The sequence below is a fragment of the Pteropus vampyrus genome, unplaced genomic scaffold (genome assembly GCF_000151845.1).
Source record: "Pteropus vampyrus isolate Shadow unplaced genomic scaffold, Pvam_2.0 Scaffold4, whole genome shotgun sequence".
Classification (NCBI taxonomy): Eukaryota; Metazoa; Chordata; class Mammalia; order Chiroptera; family Pteropodidae; genus Pteropus; species Pteropus vampyrus.
Window position 1 is genome coordinate 22,558,887 of NW_011888785.1, and position 21,776 is coordinate 22,580,662.

Below are 21,776 nucleotides of genomic sequence, written 5' to 3' on the forward strand. Positions count from 1 at the left end.
TACATATTCTTAGATAGTGATACGTATTAAAGAGAAAAACTAAAGGATATGGAAGTGTGTGTGTGTGTGTGTGTGTGTGTGTGAGAGAGAGAGAGAGAGAGAGAGAGAGAGAGAGAGAGAGAATAAGAGAAGAAACATTTGAATTAACATTATGTGCCAAACATCTTTTGTAAAGTGCTTTACATTAACTCATTTAATCTTCTCAACTACCCTATGAGGAAGGTACTGCCATATTCATTTTTTCAGAGGAGAAAACTGAATTACAAAGAGTTTATGTGCCTCACCTAACAACACACTTCTGGCCAGGTTTGAGTTACTGTTTGAATTCATGCAGTTTGGCTCCAGAGTCCAACTCTTTATACTTTCTTTAGGGCTCAGCTACAGTCACCTACACAGTGAATCCTTTTAAGATTATTCTTCCTACTTAACCCTCCTTCTCATTAGCCACCACTGAAACCCCAAAGCAATATATTTTTTAGTGTTGTGTTTGTCGTTGATGAAGTATATAATGGAACACAGTTCAGTGAAAGTGAATCTAAGAGTATATAAGCGAATGTGTTCAAGTGAATGGCATTGGTGGTCTCAGTTAATCAAAAGACAGTATTTACTTAGGCAACTACATGTATTCATGATAGGCTTCAGTAGAACACCTAACAAAGTGTTTTCACCCCAACTGAGCTAGTTCTCACAGTCCTTGACATCTGGAAACACCAAATACTATCAGCTCATCATTGCTGTTATTTGGAGCTGGCCTCGCACTCTCAGCCAGGCCATGGTATTCTCGAGGAGAACATATAAATTTTCACAGAACATCAGTAGTAGACAGGGTAATAGAAAATTGATGAATCGATAGAAAAGTAAGACCTTTCTGTAATTATGTCTGAATACAAGCAAGAACATAAACACTGTTAAAACCATAAAAAAGGCCAAATCTCCCTATCCTGCCTACATGAGTGAATACTCCTTTTTACCAACCACTGTTTTATCCTCACTCTGTTCTCTCCTACTTATAAATAAGATTTATGAATAAACTTAATCATAGAATTACTTCTGCTTTTTGATAACATCCAATGCGGAACAAAGTCCCATTTCCTTGAATCCTCTCTCATATCAGCTAACACAAGCCCAAACATGTAAGTGCTTTTCAACACTTACTCTGAAGTCCCATGGTCTCCCTTATTGCAACAAACAGTAAACCCAATTTGATCAACTACCGGTGTGTTCCTAATGGTCTTTGGCTAGAGGACATTAATACACTCTTATCATCTGTTCTACACACTTAACACTTATCTATGTAATTTCTTTGATGTGTCTTATCTCCCAGTTATATTGCTTCTTGCAGGCACTGAAGTTATCTCTCTGAAAACTTAATGCTGGTGTTCGATGTCAATTAATTAATGACTTTTATAATTGACCAAATGGTTCACATTCTTTTCTTCTTTAGGAACCAACTACTATTTCAGCAATGGAGCTTTCCACTAAGCAGGTACTATCATTATGTATTAAAGTCAACACGCTATATTTTGTTAACTCTGTGTTTCAAATCTATAAATATATTTATGATCCATCAAGTTTTGCATACGCATTAACAATTATTTAATAAAATGAGAGAAAGAAATATTCTTATAAGTCAGTAGAATAAAAACTAAAGATAATTATCATTGCCTTCAGGTTTTTGACCAATATCATATATGTTCTATTAATGTATTTCTTAGATCATTATTTGTGGTAAATTTTAATTTATAGTATTTCTTTTTGGTCATTGTAATATATTTTCAAATATAAATAAATGTATAATTTAATTTAATTAGCATATATAAACAAAATACATTTTATAAGCTAGTAAAATCATACACTGGACTACATATGTTTGGAGGATCTTGACCTAAAAGATAATTTTACTATTTCAGTAGTTTTGTTATTCTAGAGAAAACATTCAGTTTGGCTAAATATGAAAGGAAAACAGCAAAAATAAAAATAGTCGCTGCCAAATGATATTATTAAATTCCATGAAATCAAAGGTTATGGGCAGCATGTTAATAGTTTTTCTATTCACATTGAATGAATACTTTGTCAAGACACTTAAGAAACGCAGATAACTAAATGCCAATGACATATATAAAACAAATATAATTTTAGCTTCTAACAAATTATCATTTCCAATAATGTTACCTAGCTTTTCTATCCAGTATATAAATGGTAACTATTTAAAAAAAAAAGGCTTGGATACTGAGTCAAATTAATAGGTTAATTAATTATTAATTAACAGGGAAAAAACACAGAGTAGGGAGCACCCCTCCCCCCACTTACTGCAGTGAAAACTTACATACAAAATTGTTAAATGTGAGAATCATTTGGCTAATATTATTCCTAAACTGTTAATCTCTACCCATGTATAACCCCTGTGTAAGACACTAAAATACTATGCCAGTAAAACTCAGTGTATGAGTATATATATATATATACTCTGTTCACACACACATGTCAAAATAGATTGATAATCTCCAAAATATTTACAGAAACTCAGAGTGCAGATATAATTGACCTGATAATGTTATCTTACACTTCATAAGTATGTGTTCACCTGTTCTTGTAATCTAAAAATTGTCAAATGTTGGCAAGGAAATCTGGGGATTTCCAGGATGAAAGCGAGCCTGGGATATTCTTTTCTGTAATGATTTTTTTGTTATTTATTCTCTGCTAGGTTTCATTGCCAATCTTAATTACATTATATTTAGTATTGTAAAACATTCCTTTCTGTTTAAAAAAAATTTTGAACTACATTAAGAATTGCCTATTAAATGCAACACATTTCATCAAAAAAACAGTTTATCAGTTTAAAATACAATGACAGAAGAAAGTGTCCCTAGCCTTTATTTTCTATTACTGGAAGTTTGCTTTCCTTAGGTTGTGACTCAGTTTCATTCATGCTCATGGAAATTTTAAAAGTGAGGCATTGTTTCAAGAGAGACAAGCAGTGTTGAAACTAATTTTCTGGATAAATGGACTCATCTCCTGCTTTATGACCTGCAACTTGTTAAGGAGGATAGTGAGAAAGCCTGTGGTGATGTTAAATTGGGCAGAAAAAACACATCAGGTTGCTTGCTAGTGACTGGATTATGCTCTGTGGTACCTGCAAGCCTCCCCTCTATTTCGTTTAGGTAGCATAATTAGCTTTGCAAATTATTAATAGTACTGCAGATTAATTGTAAAATATAAGCTAGTCATTGAGTTGTATTTAATTTTTGATATTTTAATCACACCAGATTTTCATTACAATAATTTCAGTTGCCATATTTTGGATTTTATATTCTTCTCACATATTTTTTCTGTTTTCCTCTTAGAGGGATATGACAGATTTAGATATTATTTAAATAATAAATACTCCTTTATTACACTAATGTCATATTCTTAAAAATCTATAAGTATGAATTTTGCTCATGCTTCTTAACAGACAACTAGATTAGGTATGACCAACTTGATCAATATTTTTTTAAATAGTTATGATCACAATATGCGTTTCAGCATGTCTATATTCACCAATGCCAACTATGTTTCTGTATATTGCTAATGCATTTTAACATTTCATTGCTGCTTAAATATTGTGTCTGTTTCATTTTTTTATAATTCACATTGAGATTGCTTGCTTTCAATACAATCTAAGTTTATTTACTTTTTAATAAGATGCTTTTTTGAAGAAAGAAGTAAAGGATAGGAGGAAATAAAAGAAGTTCCTTTCAGTAGTTAAAGACTTTGTTAATATTTTTCAAATCATGGTCAACTGTTGTCACGTACTGGTTCTATAGATGTTTTAAGAGAGATACAAATCAATCTAACATTCTCAATGAAAAGCTTAAAACTACTTCATCTTTTCTCCCAGGGACTTTATCTTTCTTAATTTGCCATGGTTTGTGTCATCTTTCAATATAACAATAAAAGATAAATATAGTAAAGTTGAGCAGCTATAAAATATAATTTGTACAAGAATATTATATTATATCTGTACTATATACCATAAAGAGTTTTCATTTACTGGCGTAGAATTAGCAATATGTATCAGGATAACTGCTTCCACAGTGGTTTAGTTTTTATTGTATTATTTTATTCCCCTTTCTTACATTAAGATTAAAGTTAATTGCTTAGCTTTAAGCACAGAATTCTTTTCTATATAAGTGTTTCTTATAACCCCAATAATGTATTTGATTCTAATAGACACTTTGGTCTTTATTTAATTTATCTGTCTATTCACATATGTAAACCATCTTTGGAAGTCTTTTAAAATTATAATTTTATATCCATTGCTGTCAGGCAATTTGTAGTATTTAAAAGAATATACCATGGTCTAGAGAGCAGTTTTTCTGTAATTTTTTAAAAATTTATATAGTTGAGAAATGCATGCTGTTACATGTTTCACTGTTTACAGAACTTTCATTTAAGGCTTGGTATAATTATTCAAACTTTAGTGAAAGAAAAGAGAGTTATGACACCAAAGAGAGAAAACACAAAATCATTTCATTTGTATTTCATTTTGTGTTTACATAAATTTGCAATTGATATGCTATATTGGCTCAACTTTATTCAAGACATTTTTATACTATACTGAAATCCTGGATTAGTTGCTGCTAGAAAGTCCTCCCTTGCCCTGCAAATTCTGCTTCATTTGCTAACTCCCAACTAATTGAATAATCACATTGTAGAATCTGGATGCACATTTTAAAGATTTTATTAAACATGCTCATTTTATAGATACGGAAATGAAGTCTTAGAAAAATTATGCGACTGTCCCAAGGTCACACAGCGAGTTAATGTAGGTTAAGACCTAGAATCCAGGGATCTCTATGCCCAATACAGCATTTTTTCACAACACCTGAGCTTTTGGTTTAAGTCTACTATACGAGTCAGAGTGTACTTGATTCCCCTCTTTGATGATCTTTCAGATAAGAAGTAATTTTGTAGCTTCATTAAAAGTAATCTTCTTAGAGAGTTTAAGGACAAACATTTTACAAATGCTAACACTAAAACTTTGCCCTTTTCCTTCTTACAGAGGGGCAAACTACATCTCAGGCAATGTAATAGGGACATCCAAGAATCAGAAGCAAATGATCCCTGCCTAAAGAATACATGGCATTGTAGATAATCTGATTAATTGAAATTATAAATGGTAGAAGCAAAAACAAATGAGTTATCAAAGAACAAAAAACTAGAATTTCAGTATTACATTGCTCAATGCCCTACTGGTTTTTTTTAAAAATATTTTTATTTAAATAATTGACATATAACTATTACTGTCATCTTTTGTCTTCCCTTGATTTTATGCTTATAAAATACACCTGTTTCAATAAGATTAAGTTTTGATCTTACTCTATTTTAAATGGTCACTGCCAGGCCTTTCACAAAACTACCAATAATGAGATTTTTTTCAAAACCCACAAATATAAATGTATCTTTGATAAGATATGTATAAATGCATTTTTTCTTTTTTTAAGAAAAAAGAAATTTGAAAACCAAAATAGCTTTTGTCATAACAGTAAACTCTTTCCACAGCAACAACTATACATCGGCTCCCTGACGGGGGTTGCCCAGCTCCCTTTACACCGATGCGATATTTACGGGAAAGCCTGTGCAGAGTGCTGCCTTGCCCGAGACCCTTACTGTGCCTGGGATGGCTCCTCATGCTCTCGCTATTTTCCTACTGCAAAGAGGTAGGAAAAATATTAGAAATAAATAAAAATGTTTGCTATTTAGCTCACCTGATTCCATTTTTGGAACAGCTATCTTCATATAAGTATATAACCATTTTCTGATGAATAAAAAGGTTTAGAGAGCTTTTTTTTCTTTCTTTCGAATATTCAAAAGAAAAAAAACGTATCATAGAATAATTGGGTACTAAATGTAATGGGACAAATGGTTTTAATAAATTACTGAAATCTAAAACATCACAATAATATTCTTGAATGTTTACACTTGGAAATTATGAAGTTTTGCAACTTCGCTTTACACAGGGGGAAAACTGAGGGCCAAGGCCCCAGAAAAAGGCACAAAGAACCTAAACTGGGCCTTGTGCTTTTTTAACAAAATGCTCTTTTATCCAAAAATGCTCTTCTTTTTCTATCCAGCAAAATTTTATCCTAGTTTTAAATTTTAATATGGCAACTTATATCCTTGGATGAACAGAAAATAATTTATTTAACTTTAGAGTCTTAGTATACAGGTACCCAATTATAAAAGTTAAGAATTATTTCTAGTTTTGAAGATATCATATTTTTGTACAATGTTGATTAACTAGCATCAAAATATATCTTTATTTTTCCCAAAATATATCTTAATTTGACCTAAGAAATTTAAAAGCTACCATATTATCGTGATATCATCTTGTATTTTTAATATTTGAACTTGAAATATAAAAGTACATAATAAAATATCTATCAATCTGTAGATATGTATTATACAAATATTTCAAGTATATTCTTGGTAATACTTATCAGTATTTTTTCAGTCATGCTTAAATAAAAATTGCTAAGATATACCTAGAAGTTATCTAAAACAACATGCTTATATAAAATTAAATTGCTGTCTGGAAGATTGAATGCATTAGGAACAAACATTTGATCATTTGATATAGTTTTATATTCAGGAAGTACAGTTATACTTGAGGGAATTCTTAGCACATCCTAAAAGTTGTATACAAACTTTATTTACTTTTGCTTTAAAAAATAAAAACATTTTATTTATTTGACAAAATAGTTATTTCAACATGTTCTCTATGGCTCACTTATGGGCTTCCTTTCTCTGTTGTATTTACTAGTGTTGAGGAAACAGGCAATGATAGATGAAAGTAATATACAATATCTTGTTAATATAAACCTAAAGATTAATAGTGTACACATTAGCCTACTGAAACATAAAATAGAAAGTAACATCATCTAGCTACTACATTTTAGGACCAATAACATTTGCTTTGTTTTTTTATTATAGCTAATATTTTACAAGAAGCTGTTAATGTTGATTTTTGCTGTTGTTGCTAGTAAAGTGTGTTCTACATTTGCTTTATCTCAAATGTTTGGTAAAAATATTATGAGGAATAAATAACCCTAATGGCTACTAAAATCTGTTGATTATACACTTTAGATAATATTGACTGCAGTGAAAAATAATTTACAATTTACATCTATCCTATAATTAGTCCATGTGGACTAAAACATAGTTGTCATGTTATTAATATTAAATGTAAATATAGTATTAGCTTATTTCATGTAACAAATACAATTTTCTTAAGGCTTTAACATTCAGGATTGAGATAACACGTTTGTATAACTTTGATTTAACTACCATTTTTGTTGTGAATTTAAAATAAAAAGTGTGGAATTAATGTGTTATTGATTAAAGAAATCATAGATAGTTTAATAAATAGAAATATGTATTTTTACTGCAATCAAATTAAATTATTTGGTTAAAATTTTATGGTTCTTAAAATCTTTTAGCACTATGGGGCTTAATGTTACTCGAAAATGTAGAATTCGTGTTTGAACTAAAATGGGTTTTATTTCCTTTCCATGTGAAAGTGTATACAATTGTCTAATTTAATAATAATCCATTCTAATTTTGAGATAATTTTAATAAAAAATAAATTTAGAAATCATCACTTCATCTATAATGTTAAAAGCTGTATAGTATTATATATTTGAAATGTGTTTATTGCTTACCTACAATCCAAGATTGTTAACACGTTTTTGCTGTGCCTTGCAGATTTTACTTAACCCAACTTTATTTGTCTCTGGAAAAGATGTTTAGAGGCCTCATATTTATGTATTCTTTGTGATGGCTTTTTTCAAAAGCTTAAATTGCAGTAAAAATGCCTTCTCAGATGCTTTGTGGTTCGTGTTTCACAAGTTCTCTTGTTGGCTCAATTTTGAAATGTGCAACATCTGTTGATAGTCTCACCAATTCTACAAATAGAAATCTATAAATACTTCAGAGTTCTAAATTTATGAATACAGTAACAAATTCCATGTTTGCAATTTTCAATGGCCTTTATGACAGATCTTTCGAGGGATGATAACTAACTTTATGGCAAGACAATATCCATTAAAATAGATTCAGAAAACAGTTGGACAAGTGTCTCCAATCTTTTCCAGTCTGTGTTACACATAGCCAATCTCCATTTTTATCCTCTTTCTCAAATACACATTTAGTTTGCACCACAATGACTAGAGCCAACTTCCTCCCCAGTCAACCATTATCAAAGTGCAGAGAGGACATCTAGTTTGGACTGCAGCTAACATGACCTGAGCAGTAGAATGTAGGAGAAATTCATTTAGATTTTTATAGTAAATCTGGCTTTTCTTTTAGTGGTAAATTCATTGTCTTCTCCCTCACTTTCTTCTGACAAAAGTAGGACTTGATCTCAATATTTGTTGCTTTTCTTCTTTTATTCACTTCAAAGGTAAATCGGTTTGCAATCATAGCTATACAATCATTGATAAATCTTTTATTTTAAAAAGGTTGATATAGCAACAGAAATGGAAAATTAAAAATTAATTTAAAATAGAATTCATTTTCTTAATTCTTTTAGATTTAACAAAAGTCTATTTCAGAAATCATGTATATGTGTTAAGAGAAAGAGAACATACATGTGAATTTTAATTTTCAAGCTTACTCCTTCATTTGTAATCAGAATAAACATCTAATTCTGTTTATTGAAGAAATGGATTGCTAGTCTATATTTTGTGCTTTTTCCTCAAAATTTAAGCTGCTAAAAATTTAGGAGTTTCTAGATGTTAGATTCTTATTGATTGGCATCCAGTAGCAACAAAAGCCATGAATTTTCTGTTATCAATGCTTAGAAAGACTTTTAACACATTGCCAGTACAATTGTATACTATTTCCCATTTTGATTATCTTGGAGACTGCTCTTACAGGTATAATGAGCTGCTTTTAAAAAATCTTTTATTCAGATGTAGATGCATCTCTTTCGATAAGCTCTTAGAGTTTTGATTTTTGATACTTCTTAATTTTTATGACAAATTCCCGAGAGAATAGAGATACAATAATACTTTTTAAATGTAATTGTTTTAGACGAACAAGACGACAAGATATAAGAAATGGAGACCCACTAACTCACTGTTCAGACTTACAACATCATGGTAAGTTACAACATTTTTCATCTTTCAACCTGTTAACGCTAGGATAAAATCTTAAGAAATAATGCATATCTACACGCATTTAGGCAGGGCACACACCTCTCCCAGAATACTTATAGAAATGTAAATAAAGAGAATGAAAATCTGGGAGAAAGAAAATTCTAAAGAACACAAAGCACTGAAGTATGTCTTATTATTGCAAGTATGATCAAGTCAAGATTTTAGACTCTTATGAAACTTAAAGCTCAATTTCCTTACATTAACAAAAAGTTTAGGTACATGTTTTCATATATAGTAGTGACATGAGAGTAGTAGGCAACAAAAATATTTATTTAAATATATCGAAGAAGAAAGTGTATTAAAATAAACCATGCAAAGTATTCATTAATATACCGATGATATAAACCTTATGTATTGTTTTTGGGTATCCTAGTCAAGTAGAAGATAATTCTGATGTTTTCACACTGATTTACTAATAGAATATTCTCTTGAACTGGGGATTTTAGACCAAATTTATTTTATGCCTCCTAAAAGATGTCAAGGCCAATTTAATGTCAGGTTACTTATTTAATGCTGAAATACCAACCAATCTTAATTAAAAATGCAGTAAAATTGTAATATACCTCACTTCCCCACTGTGACCCTTTACAAAAATAATAATGAAGCTGTGCTTCCCTCTGCTGGTGAAACTTATCAATGGCATCACTGCTAATGAATATAGTTAAAAATGACTAGAATGTAAAATACACACATTTTACATGTAATTGAACATAATTATCGTATTAACTTTTTTGGTGCCTTTTACATTAATCCTAAAAGAATGTCTGATATTTTTTATCAGTTAACTTGGATTTCATTAACTCATTCTGCATGTGGAATATTCATGTTTCATGCATGTTATGAAAGAAAACACACTACGCAAATTGCACCCTAGCATGTGTTCCAAAACCTAGCTACCTTTCTGAAAGTCAGATCCCCTGTTGTATATCCTATATGTGCTGGTGTGTGATTCAAAAATTCTCACAGGGTTGTTTGGAAGATACCCATACCAATAAACCATACATTGGGACTATATTTTGGATCCATTTTGCTTGCAAAAATTTTTTTTACCAAGGATTTTCCTGTCTGTTATTGTTCTCATTATTAAAAAAAAAAAAAAAAGTAGTACTAAACTGGAGCAAATGTTATGAATTTTCTCTTTATACAGGTATAGTACATTATTGACACACTGTTCTTAAATTTTTCAAATGACATAACTCAATTGGACAATAAAACTCATTAGTCTTCTATTAATCTATACCATGTAAAAATTTTGAATTATGATCAGCACCATTTAAGCAATACAGTATTATGAAATATTAATTCATTATACTAAAGAATCTATTTGCTTAGCTACTGAGAAGCTAATGATTATAACTGGAAGTAAAAGAAGCAAGGCGATGTAAGTAGAGCTCACTTTCAATCAGACTTTAATCTCTTTATTAAAATGAACATTGTTATGTTGTTCATTCTTATATCTCTAGAGCTACAACAGATACAACATCGTCGACATCATAATAATAAATAACATGTAGATATTTAATAAATATTTGTTGAATAAATTATCTAAATATTTCAAGCTATAGCATAAATACTTATCGTTTTTGTTTTTAATAGAGATTTGAACTAAATAACATCTATTATTTACTGTAAAAATTATTTAAGTCATACATTGTTATTATTAACACCATCATATTCAGAAACAAAATCTCTTAAGAAATCTCAACCAGTGAATTAACTAATAAACAATTATCATATACCAGTATATGAAAGATACTGTGCTATGCTTTAAAGATTACTGGAGAATTTCATGTAGAAATATATATTTATATTTTACTGATAACCAATTATTTGTATAATACAATATAATATTTTTAATTTTAATACAATATTTTACTGATACATCTATTTGTTTAACAATCCAATATCATCAAAGACCCAGTTAGTATTTTTTAAAAATTATATATATAGGAATCATGAATGTTCATATACACGGAAAAGCTGATCAAAGGCATTTTTTTTAAATGAGAGTGTAGATAAATTAATGCTGTTGACTGTTGAATGAATGAGCACTAGAGAGTATTTCAAATTTTAAAGTTGTTTTGATGAAATTGGAGTTGAAAAGACTAAAAATTGGGAATATTTAAGAACTGCTTAGCTATACAAAGTAAAACGAACGTGAATCAATTTTTCTTGTGATTCTTCAATCAGAATGCATTTGGTAGGGATAAGGGGAATTGTTGTGGTTCATTATTACTGGGCTGTGTGTGTGTGTGTGTGGGTGTGTGTGGGTGGGTGTGTGTGTGTGTGTGTGTAAACAACTCTAAGTAGATGCTTGTGATATATGGGAGGAAATGGTAAAATCATCCAAGAAGCTCTGCAGCAATAAAACATTCCTTTTTTCAAAGGCCTCTTTATTTCTGTCTGCTTGTACTGATAATTGACCAAAAGTATATATATACACATCAAAGATTATAGTAAATTTCAAATGTTTGGAAACTAAGTCAGGCATTCCCACATGGCCAGGCTGAGGCTTCCCATTAGGAATCCGTGAATTATCTTGGAATAGGTGTTATCAATATTTAAAAATGAAATGGGCAAAAACTCAGAGGCCAGCCCTGTTATGTCATATATGCTGTCTTGTTAATGTCACATCTCACATTGAGTAAAACATATGTGCTCATATGGAAACATATAAAGATATGAGATGTTTTCACAGAAAGCTGCTAAGCAACTTGAAGCTAAATCAGTTCCAGCTGTAATGGTAAACATATTTTGTAACACTCTATATTTTACATATCCTCAGGTTTTAATAGAGAGACTATATAAAATAACTCAGAATTAAGTGGAAGAAATTTTACTCTCGATGAAACCTTTAACAATCACTCAGCGCTCTGCTCCCTCTAGTTAAAGAGCGCACTAATAGTGAGTTGGCCCTAGGTGAAATATAGAAGAATCCAACCCCCCTTTCCTTGATCCAGCATGCTCTCTTCCGTCACTGGTGGCCATTCACCTAGGAAAGTTTTAATACAAAACCCTAAGTATGTATGTGCTGGCAGATCTTCTTGTCTCCCTACTCACACCTCATAAGGAATACTAAAGAGAAATCTCGGGTTATTTTCAATATGTTCCCTTCCTTAAAATAACTGTTGTACACAAAACTGGAGCTGGTCTGACTTTGCATTCAAGAGTGCGAGTGGCTGAGTCAATTTACCGTTAAACTACCTCCCATGCCTCCTTCTTTACTACAAAAGAAAGAGCCATGCTATGATCTACATGTCCAGAGAAGAAAAAGCTTCAACACGAGTAACATTTTTTAAAAAATTAAAATCATCTAATATTTTTGAATCTTTGAAATATTTAATACTCTAACTTCTAGTTTAATATCATCTTTGAATTTTACTTTGTAATATTTCTCTGGGCTGTTCCACATACATTCATTTTCTTTCTAGCATCTCATAGTAAAATTTCCATAGAATTCAATCTTCTTAATTGTCTCCACACTTAGCTCAATTTATGTCTTGGTTGGCATCAAAGTCATTCCAAAATTTCATAAAATGTCTTTGGCAGTGTCATCCTAATGGTCTGGAGAGCTGTAAATTTAGTACTTTGTAGCAATGCTAATCTGGTCTGTGCCTTGGCTTCTTTTATACATGTAGAAAATCCAACTGTGAATCTGAGCATTTAGCCCAAGAGAATCCTCAAGATTTGATAGATGAACATGACGTCAGCCCTAAAAAAATTCCTAATTTTAATAAATTACCAAATTGTATCAAGTCTAAGATGTCACTGTATATAAGATGCACCATTATTTTATGTACTGCTAAGAAAAAAAAATCTTATAAGATGGCTCCAGTATTAAACCAAGGCACAATATATTTCAGTATTAGCACAAAGGGGAAATAAATTCCCATGCAGAAAAAGGTGAGGAAATTTGCTTGTTTCAGCCATAATCGTGGATAGTGGAAAGGGGTAAAAACACTTCTTGAAACAGGGTGGCACTCATGAAGGTTTACTTTCTGAATTCATTCCAACAACCTCAGACAAAATTTTAATTTAAAGAAGTATCAGTTTAGTAGGGTCTCATGTGTCTGGCAGAAGAACCGTTTTTTCTGAAAGAAGGTAACTTCAACTCAGATCAAGAGCAACTGTAAGACACATTCTGATATCAGAAATCTTAAAATATAAAGAAGCATGCATCTAGAATGAACTTACTATATTATTATCTTCTTTAACTTTTGTAAACCTTTTTTGAAACTATTTCGCTGGACATAATCATCACAATAACTATCATCTGACAGTACCTTAGGCAAATAATCCAATTATTTATAGTATATATGTATAAAACATGCATGTACAGTTTGAATAAGAAGTTTCAAATATTTATGTCATCATTGTTCTTAATTAAAGTTTTTAAATATGTCATTAAAGATCACTCAAGTGTTTTTACACCTATAATTTAAGCATTGTATACAAAGTTTTTAAAGCATGCTATATTTTTTAAGTTCCAAGCTTCTAAGGAAAGCATATTAAAATGCAAGATGGTATTTTTATTATTGTTTATGGAAATTTTCTGCATCCACAAATGGGTGTTTTCCACCATCTCCTATCATATCTCTTGGGAAAAAATAAACATCAAAGTTTATGTTTTCTGTTTTTAAATGTAAAAGTTTTATGATAATTTTACTCGTGCATATAGATTATATGTGCTTTCTTGGTAAAGCATTTGCTATAAAATCTTGAAAATAATACATAACAGATGTTCAATATAAATAAATTAATATTACAGTAGATATCTTCATATTAGTGTTGTTTTTTAAGTAACTGAGTTTCGGGCTGCTCCATATTAAGAAGCACTGTAGCTTTTGGCATCACAAGATATTAAGCACAGTATTAAATATAACTATTCAAATGGTCTCATAGTTAACTTCCTAATACCTCAATTTCATTTCCATATTTTGAATTAATAAATCTCTAAAAAATGAAATACTAGTTACTCTCTCTGAAACAATAATTACTTATGAACAATAAAATTAAAATACCCTGGTCATTTCTGTCTATTTATCCATCTACCTATCTATATACCAACAAGAAGATTTTAAATACAAACCCACAGGAATCTGTGGATTCAAGGAAGATTGCAAACTACTTTATAAAATTCTAAATGCTTTACACTGGTTGATAAGTATTTCTATCACCGTTGAGGGATCTTAATTTACAGCATATAGAAAGTAGTTTAAAATGTAAATTTATTTTAGCAAGTTGATAAATGATAAGTTTAAGCTTTCTTTAAGATTTTATTAGTTAAATCTTTTCTGTATTTGATAAATTGTTATATTAAGCACATGGACTTTAAAATATACATATGCATGAATTTCTAGGTGCATTCATGCAAATTAGCATTCAACAAACATTTATAGAGAAACTAGTTGGCATAAGAATCATACAAAACATTAGAGAAGCATTATACTAAACATTACCTTGACAAATAAACATGATCCTTGTTATATAGCTTAGTACATATTATAGCATTTGTTTTAAGTACGTTACAGTATATCAGATTAAATCAATTGTTAGACATCTTAGTAGTCAGACCCAAAGATATACATGAATGTTAAAAATTAATTGAAACTTTTTGTCTTCAATTTTTTTTTATTTTAAAATATTTTACATGTTTCCAAGAGTCATTGATTCATCTGTGAAATGCCTTTTCAGCTAATGCTTCTGAAAGAGATCTGATGCATTCATTCAAAGCCAAGTTAGAGTCTTTTCTATCAATAAAGCATCTGTTGTATTTCTAGAGAAAATCATCTAGAATACAGTAAGGAAAATCTGATTAATGATGTTTATACTCAAGACATGTATATCTGCAGTTTCCTATGTCACCAAGAATTGATGGGCAACACTTCCTTTCCTCCTTTTCTTGACCTTTTCTCAATATTGTTGAGAAAAAATTTATACTGTAAAATATTAAAATTCAATGTGATAAAAGCAATTGGAATTAGATTTCTCTTTATGTAGTTCAGCAACTAAATATTTAAAATAATTTACCACCATCTGCCCCTCCTCCAAGTTAAATTTTACTTCTATTTTCATTATTCGTGAAATTCAATCTTTTAATAACCTAAAGGAGAGGACATCAAAAGCGTTAACAGAGATCAAATAGTTGAATAAAAATGTGGTTCACTACCTCACCCATCTCTGTCTTTTGTATATGACATCAAATTTTCTAAGATTCTAACATTATTAACATTTCAATCTTGGGAGACATTTACGGGGTTAAAATGGAGATTGAAATAAATGGAAAGCTGAAACATGATGCCTTCTGTTTCTGCTATATTGGAAGAGAATCAAATACTAAATAAGGCCTTTAGCAACATGATATTTCTGGCCAAATGATGGATATCATGACTTTTTGTTGTTACAAAAGGAAGCAATTTATTTAACTTCTTTCTTTCCTCCCATTTCTTCTGGTTTATTAGGCTCATTTCATTTCCATAAATTATCCCACTAAAAGAGGAAATGATTAATTGAAGATTGCTTCCTCAGAAACATTATTTCTAGTCATTAACTGCTGCTACATATTGTAACATTGTGTTATTCAAACACACTACGGTGCTTTTAAAATAATTTTAATGTTTGTTGCTTCTCAATTATTTTGCTCTAACTATTCAATTCAACCCATGAGAATTCATTATGCTGATTTAACAACTATATCCTCTTGTCTACTAATAATTTTCATGACAAAAGTTTGTATTCAAAACAGTTGCTTTCTTCTAAGAGAGAAATATATTTTAAAATGAATTAAATTGAGATTGCTTTCTTTCTGGAAATCTACAATATTACTCCTTGACACAGACATCCTTTGGAGGTGTAAGTGTCCCCAGAGATGTGAGAATGTATTTATATGATTTATCAAATCTCTTTCTCTTCTTATTATTCCATATTTGGAATTTTTGCGTTTGGAATATACTTGATTAGACATCATCTTCTACCATATCTCAAAATCAACTGTTGTAGCATTCTAAAATGACAAATTTAGAAGATTTGAAATATTTACATTTAACAGTGGTTTAATGATATATTCTGTCAAAATCAGGGTATAAACCCTTGGCCCTTTTTAATTGATCAAATTTTAAATCATTTTTTAATAAAATTATGATAACTGTTTTGAGGATGTCAAAGTTACATGAGATTCAGCTTTCGAATGCAGAGTAAATAATTACCTGCATTTGCCATTCACCAAACATCAGCTAAGGGTTTATGACTGCCTCGTGCTAGGATTATAGAATGCAAAATATAGGGGAAGATAACCAGATTAGTAAATAATTATAACAAATAAGGCTACATGTTCTCTAAAGATATATGCAAAAAAGAGGTTTTTAGGAGGCATAGAATGCTTTCTTTGATGGCGGTGGGGGAGCAGTGTTAATATTGGGAAGGTATTCAATTTGTTTTAGTTTGAATTCTCAATAAAAGATTTTAAGTTTTGAATTATCAGTTGAAACTATCATTAAGAAAAGCAATAACAATATCATCTTACATATTTATGACTATTTCTGTGTAGACATATTTTTAAGAACAATAAAAAAAGATGTTAAAAAAGAATTTAAAATTTTGTTATTAGTAATTGTTAAGTAACTAATATATTAATATATTTCAAACAATATGCAATTGTTTGATTAAAAACAAAGATAAAATAAAGATATCAATAATGTAATACAGGCAAAGCAGTTTTGCTGACAGAGAACAAAACCAGGCATGCAGGAAGAACAGATTTACCAAGAAGTCATAGGAATAAGATATTAAATTTTGTAACAGTTTTTTTTTCTCGCCAATATAGAGGGGAAAATGTGATCAATTGATGAATCACAAAGTTCATTAAAAAAATCAATTGTTCAAGAAAAGCTCAACAGTGTCTAAAAACTAACATCAAAAAGAAAAAAAAAGAAAACATTTTCAAAATTGAACATAGAGAAACAGTACAATGCAACGAATACCATACTCAGTAATATTGGAACAAAAACACAGTAAGCAAATCCATGGTGTATTGCTTTTGTTCCCTCAACATAAGTCAGAAGGACCTCACACAACACAATTCAGTAAAATCAATTATATGATGGGATTAACACAACATGTTACATATAAAATGCTTGCAGATCAACTTGTTTAATCCAGAGGGAGATTATAGATTATACTTACCCTGAACATGCACGATTTCATATCCTTCAGGAAATCTTTAATGAACAATGTTTTCTCAGTTGAACTTTTGTTGTATACTGAGTAATTATGCATTCAATAGTATATACTTTGAAAAATACTTATAGCATAACTGTATTATGTTACTATTTCTTTGCAGAGCTCTTTGCTTTAATAAACAGTTGATACAATAGTAAATTTGCATCCTAAGAAAATATTGAAAATCTAGTAAGTTTAGAAGATAAAAATCAAAATATTTTCTCTGTTTGTAATTTTTTTTTTTGAGAGAGAGAGAGAGAGACAGAGAGACAGAGACAAAGAGAGATTGAGAAGCAAAGAGAAGAAAGGAGGGAGGGCCTAAAGGAGAGGAATACATTGGTATTGGACCTCTAATGTTTCTACTTAGAATTTACTCAAGCAGGGGAGAAGAAGGGTTAGGGAAAGGAATAAATATTTATTATGTAGCTTTTAATTATTCTTTCTGAAATACTTACCAGGGATCTGTTTATATGGTTAGGTATGGGAAAATGTTTACAGGTTGTTACATCTAAGTGCCCCAATATATAAATGTTTGGTTGAAACCACTTTAAATGAAAATTCTGGTCCTAAATCAAAAGTTACTTATGATAGAAACATTCTGCTGCAGAAGGATTAAAACAACCATATTCAGTGTAAATTTAATTTTTGCAATTATTGCTGATGACAGGACTCAGCAAAACATAAAATAGGAGAATCTCAAACCAAAGAAAGACACCGGTACCTCTGCATACTGACTATTCTTGAAGTTAATGAGACAGGACTTTGGCTCACTGCTTACTAACTAGAAGATTTGTCTTGTTCTTTTTATTTGGACAAAGGAGACATAGAAAGGGCCATGTTAGAGGAGAATAAATCCTTAAGGTATTGGCAAGAGTCATTATCAAGGCAAACTAACTAACAGCACCACGCCAATGTACCACATATACCAGTTGTGGTTCTTACCTTATTCAGATGGAAAAGTACCTGAATATCATAATGTTCTTGAAGAAGTCCGTGACCTTTTATTATATTTAACTAGAAACAAGTTGGTGTAAGTCCTTGATTAAATCAAACACTATATTAGATTCTACTATAGATAAGTAGCAGATAAAATGAAATATTTTAAAATTAAAGAACACATTTATTAAGAGAATTTCAGTATGTGTGTGCACGTGTGTGCGCACATTAGGAAACATTTGCTGTCACCAGGGAAAATCTCGAAGAGAAACTAAAAGCCGAACAGGTTTCCCAGGACTGTAAGGAAGGCTAACAGGAAGCTCTCTGAGGACTGGATAGTATGATGATATTAACAGGGAAGAAGACAACTTAGTGATTTTTTAAAAAAATGTAACCAATTGATGTTATATTAATAATTAACTCTCGTTTCTTATTATACAAGTTACATTATTCTTAGATATGTGGAAACTAGCATACTGAAGTATTTAAACAGGGTTCTGTGTTTGACAGCAATAACTTACACCTTGTATTTCTATAGATTTAATGTAGATTAGGAGAGAAGCAAGTCAGTTATTGTCCTAAATTTCTACTAGAAATGAGAGGCATGGCTGGTAAACTAGAAAATATTAGTGAATGACTATGTCGTTTGTTTCTAAATCCAATGGATGTTTTCTATGTATCTTATAACCCACTACTATTTAGAGACTGAATGAAAAGTGTCTTCCTAAAAGTAAAATGATTTCTTTTATTTTTTATTTTATTGGAGTTAGGACATTTAACATGAGATCTACCCTCTTAAAATATTTTAAGTGTACAATAGTTTTATTGTTCGTAATAAGCACAATTTTGTACAGCAGGTATCAAAATCTAATTCATTTTACATAACGGAAACTATATACTCATTAATTAGGAATTTCACATTTTCCTTTTCTCACAGCCCTAGGCAACCACCATTCTACTCTTAGCTTTCAGGAATCTGACTATTTTTAGACAGCTCGTATAAGTGGGATCATACAGTATTTGTTCTTTTGTGACTGGCCTATTTTTCTTAGCATGTCCTCAAAGTCCATCCATGCTGTTGCCTATAGAAGATTTCCTTCTTTTTTAAAGGCTGAATAATATTCCTACTAAAAGGATTTATAAATCAAAAGAGTTTAAACTGCACAACAATTAGCAGGAAAAAAAATGTTTTCAGTGGAAATTGTATTGACCTCTGTGACAAGACATTCTCATTGATCAAGGTAGCTCTTGAATCACAGGAGACTTTTCAGCCCCTGTCGAGAATAGAGATTCACTTTATTTCTATTCAGGGAAGCAGATCTCTTGTAGACTAGCAGAGCAACATGTGCCATATCCATTTAACTAAAGACATACTAATTTCAGAGGATAAAGAAAAATACTACCATGTTCAATGTAGATCTTGAAAAAGATATGTGTGTGTGTGTGTGTGTGTGTGTGTGTGTGTGTGTTTGTGTGTGTGTGTATGCATCTCCAATATGAAAAAAAAGTGACTTTGAATTAGTTAAATGTTTCTTATATTTTGGTCACTTCCTATTTCTTTTCCTATTTCTAGGAGATTGATCTTTTAAATCAATAGAGTAAAAGGCACTGAACTCCAGAGATAGCAAATGGAGGCAGAAGGTGGATTGTAAGAAGGGTGAGACTAGGAGATGATGGACGTAGGCCATGTACGGAATTTGAATTGAAGCAAGGTTTTGGAAAGTTTTAAACCTAGTGAGAGCAAATCATATTGTCTATGACAGACAAAAGTACTCAGTTGATTATAATGAGAGTAAAACTGTCAAAGTGATGCCAAAAAAGGGGGAAAACTTGTTTAAATTAAAAATTTAGCTAAGTTTGAAGTAGAGAGCAAAAATTTTCATCTGTCTTCACTGTCACTCTATGCATGTGAAAATATATTTATTATTTTCTAAATTAATTTAATGAGTTCCAGATTGTACAGGATGTCATAATGGAAACAGGATTATACAAGATAATGAGTTCCTTTTTTTTTTTTTTTTGATAAATGAGTTTTACCTAGACTCCCTATCTCGTACTTTTGATCTTAACTGTGTTTTATTTACCACATTGAAGGAGGTTGCATAAGGGTAAAATAATAGAAACTTAATCAGGAAACAGGTTTCCTTACTGCTGCATTTTATTACATACTCCTGCCATATTCTTTAGCCTAATTCTTGAAAATCTTAAAAGATGTCTCATTTTAAAATAAGGACAAACTGAAACCACATTGCATTATAACTGCATCTTTCTTCTGTGCCATCTCAAACATTTCACACCAATTGATCTTCTGAACAAACTTGGGGATTATTTAAGAGTTATTGTAAGGGAGTATAAACTTCCCAAACTTTACTTCTTATAAAATACTAGATAAACATTGGTTTGTGAATGTAATTTTACAAATGAAAACAAATACAAAGAGGCAAAAATCTTGTTTGTTTGTTTTTTTCCAAAAGCCCAGTCAAATAATTTTCATGCTAGAGAATAGTATAATATGAAGTAGCCCAATTAGTCAGAACATAGAATTAAACAGTGAAAATAATTTCGTGGAAAGTATTATCATGGCATATAAAGGTATATAGTTATACTGCACATATGACTGATTTTGTTAATGTAATGCTATTTTCTGATACACAAATATCTGCATATGCTTTTTATAACCCATACCAAAACAATTAGTCTATTTTGATAAGCACTTGGGTTCTGAAACTTTACATCCTCGAAATTTCTGCCATCAATTAATTTCGAAAAGACTTCCAACATGGCAATAAATTTATCTCCAGAGTTTCCAAATAAATACTTTGGAAAGTTGAGTTTACTTTTCTAATATTTTCTTGTTTCATTTCCTCATCACCCAACAGATAATCACCATGGCCACAGCCTCGAAGAAAGAATTATCTATGGAGTAGAAAATAGTAGCACGTTCCTGGAATGCAGTCCAAAGTCACAGCGAGCTCTGGTCTATTGGCAATTCCAGAGGCGAAATGAAGAGAGAAAAGAAGAGGTATAGGAATGAATTTGACTGGATTATTTCTAATATATTCTAAGTGAGCCCAGCATGGTTGACTTGAGGAGGAGGAAAGTACTATGAATCTTTATCCTTTTCCTAACCCAATAATCACTCATTCATTAAATAAGTGTTTATTGAAGCCTGATTATATGACAGGCTTATTTTAGGAGCTGGAGAAACAAAGGTAAGCTGGAAGACTTTTGTCCCAGAAGCCCTTTGGGGATATATTTTAGTCTTTTTTCTTTACGCCTTATCTACAAGGCAATTATGTTATCTATATTGTCTTCAAAAAATCAAATCCTCATACTAATTTTAACTTTTGTTCAATTAATTCCGCTATAAAAACATGTATTTCTTTTTCCATTCACTTTCAAATGAGGAGGGAGAGGTTTGGG

The 21,776-nt window shown here is 30.7% G+C and overlaps 1 protein-coding gene across 1 annotated transcript in view; it reads left to right on the forward strand.

The window, feature by feature from the left end:
* SEMA3A (semaphorin 3A) overlaps window positions 1-21,776 on the forward strand; it is a 196,714-nt gene that overhangs the window by 173,222 nt on the left and 1,716 nt on the right. Inside the window, exons 13-16 of the mRNA XM_011364399.2 lie at window positions 1,445-1,486; window positions 5,545-5,702; window positions 9,076-9,143; window positions 21,233-21,375. Coding sequence (XP_011362701.1) covers window positions 1,445-1,486; window positions 5,545-5,702; window positions 9,076-9,143; window positions 21,233-21,375 — 411 coding nt within the window. The remainder of the gene's footprint in view (window positions 1-1,444; window positions 1,487-5,544; window positions 5,703-9,075; window positions 9,144-21,232; window positions 21,376-21,776) is intronic.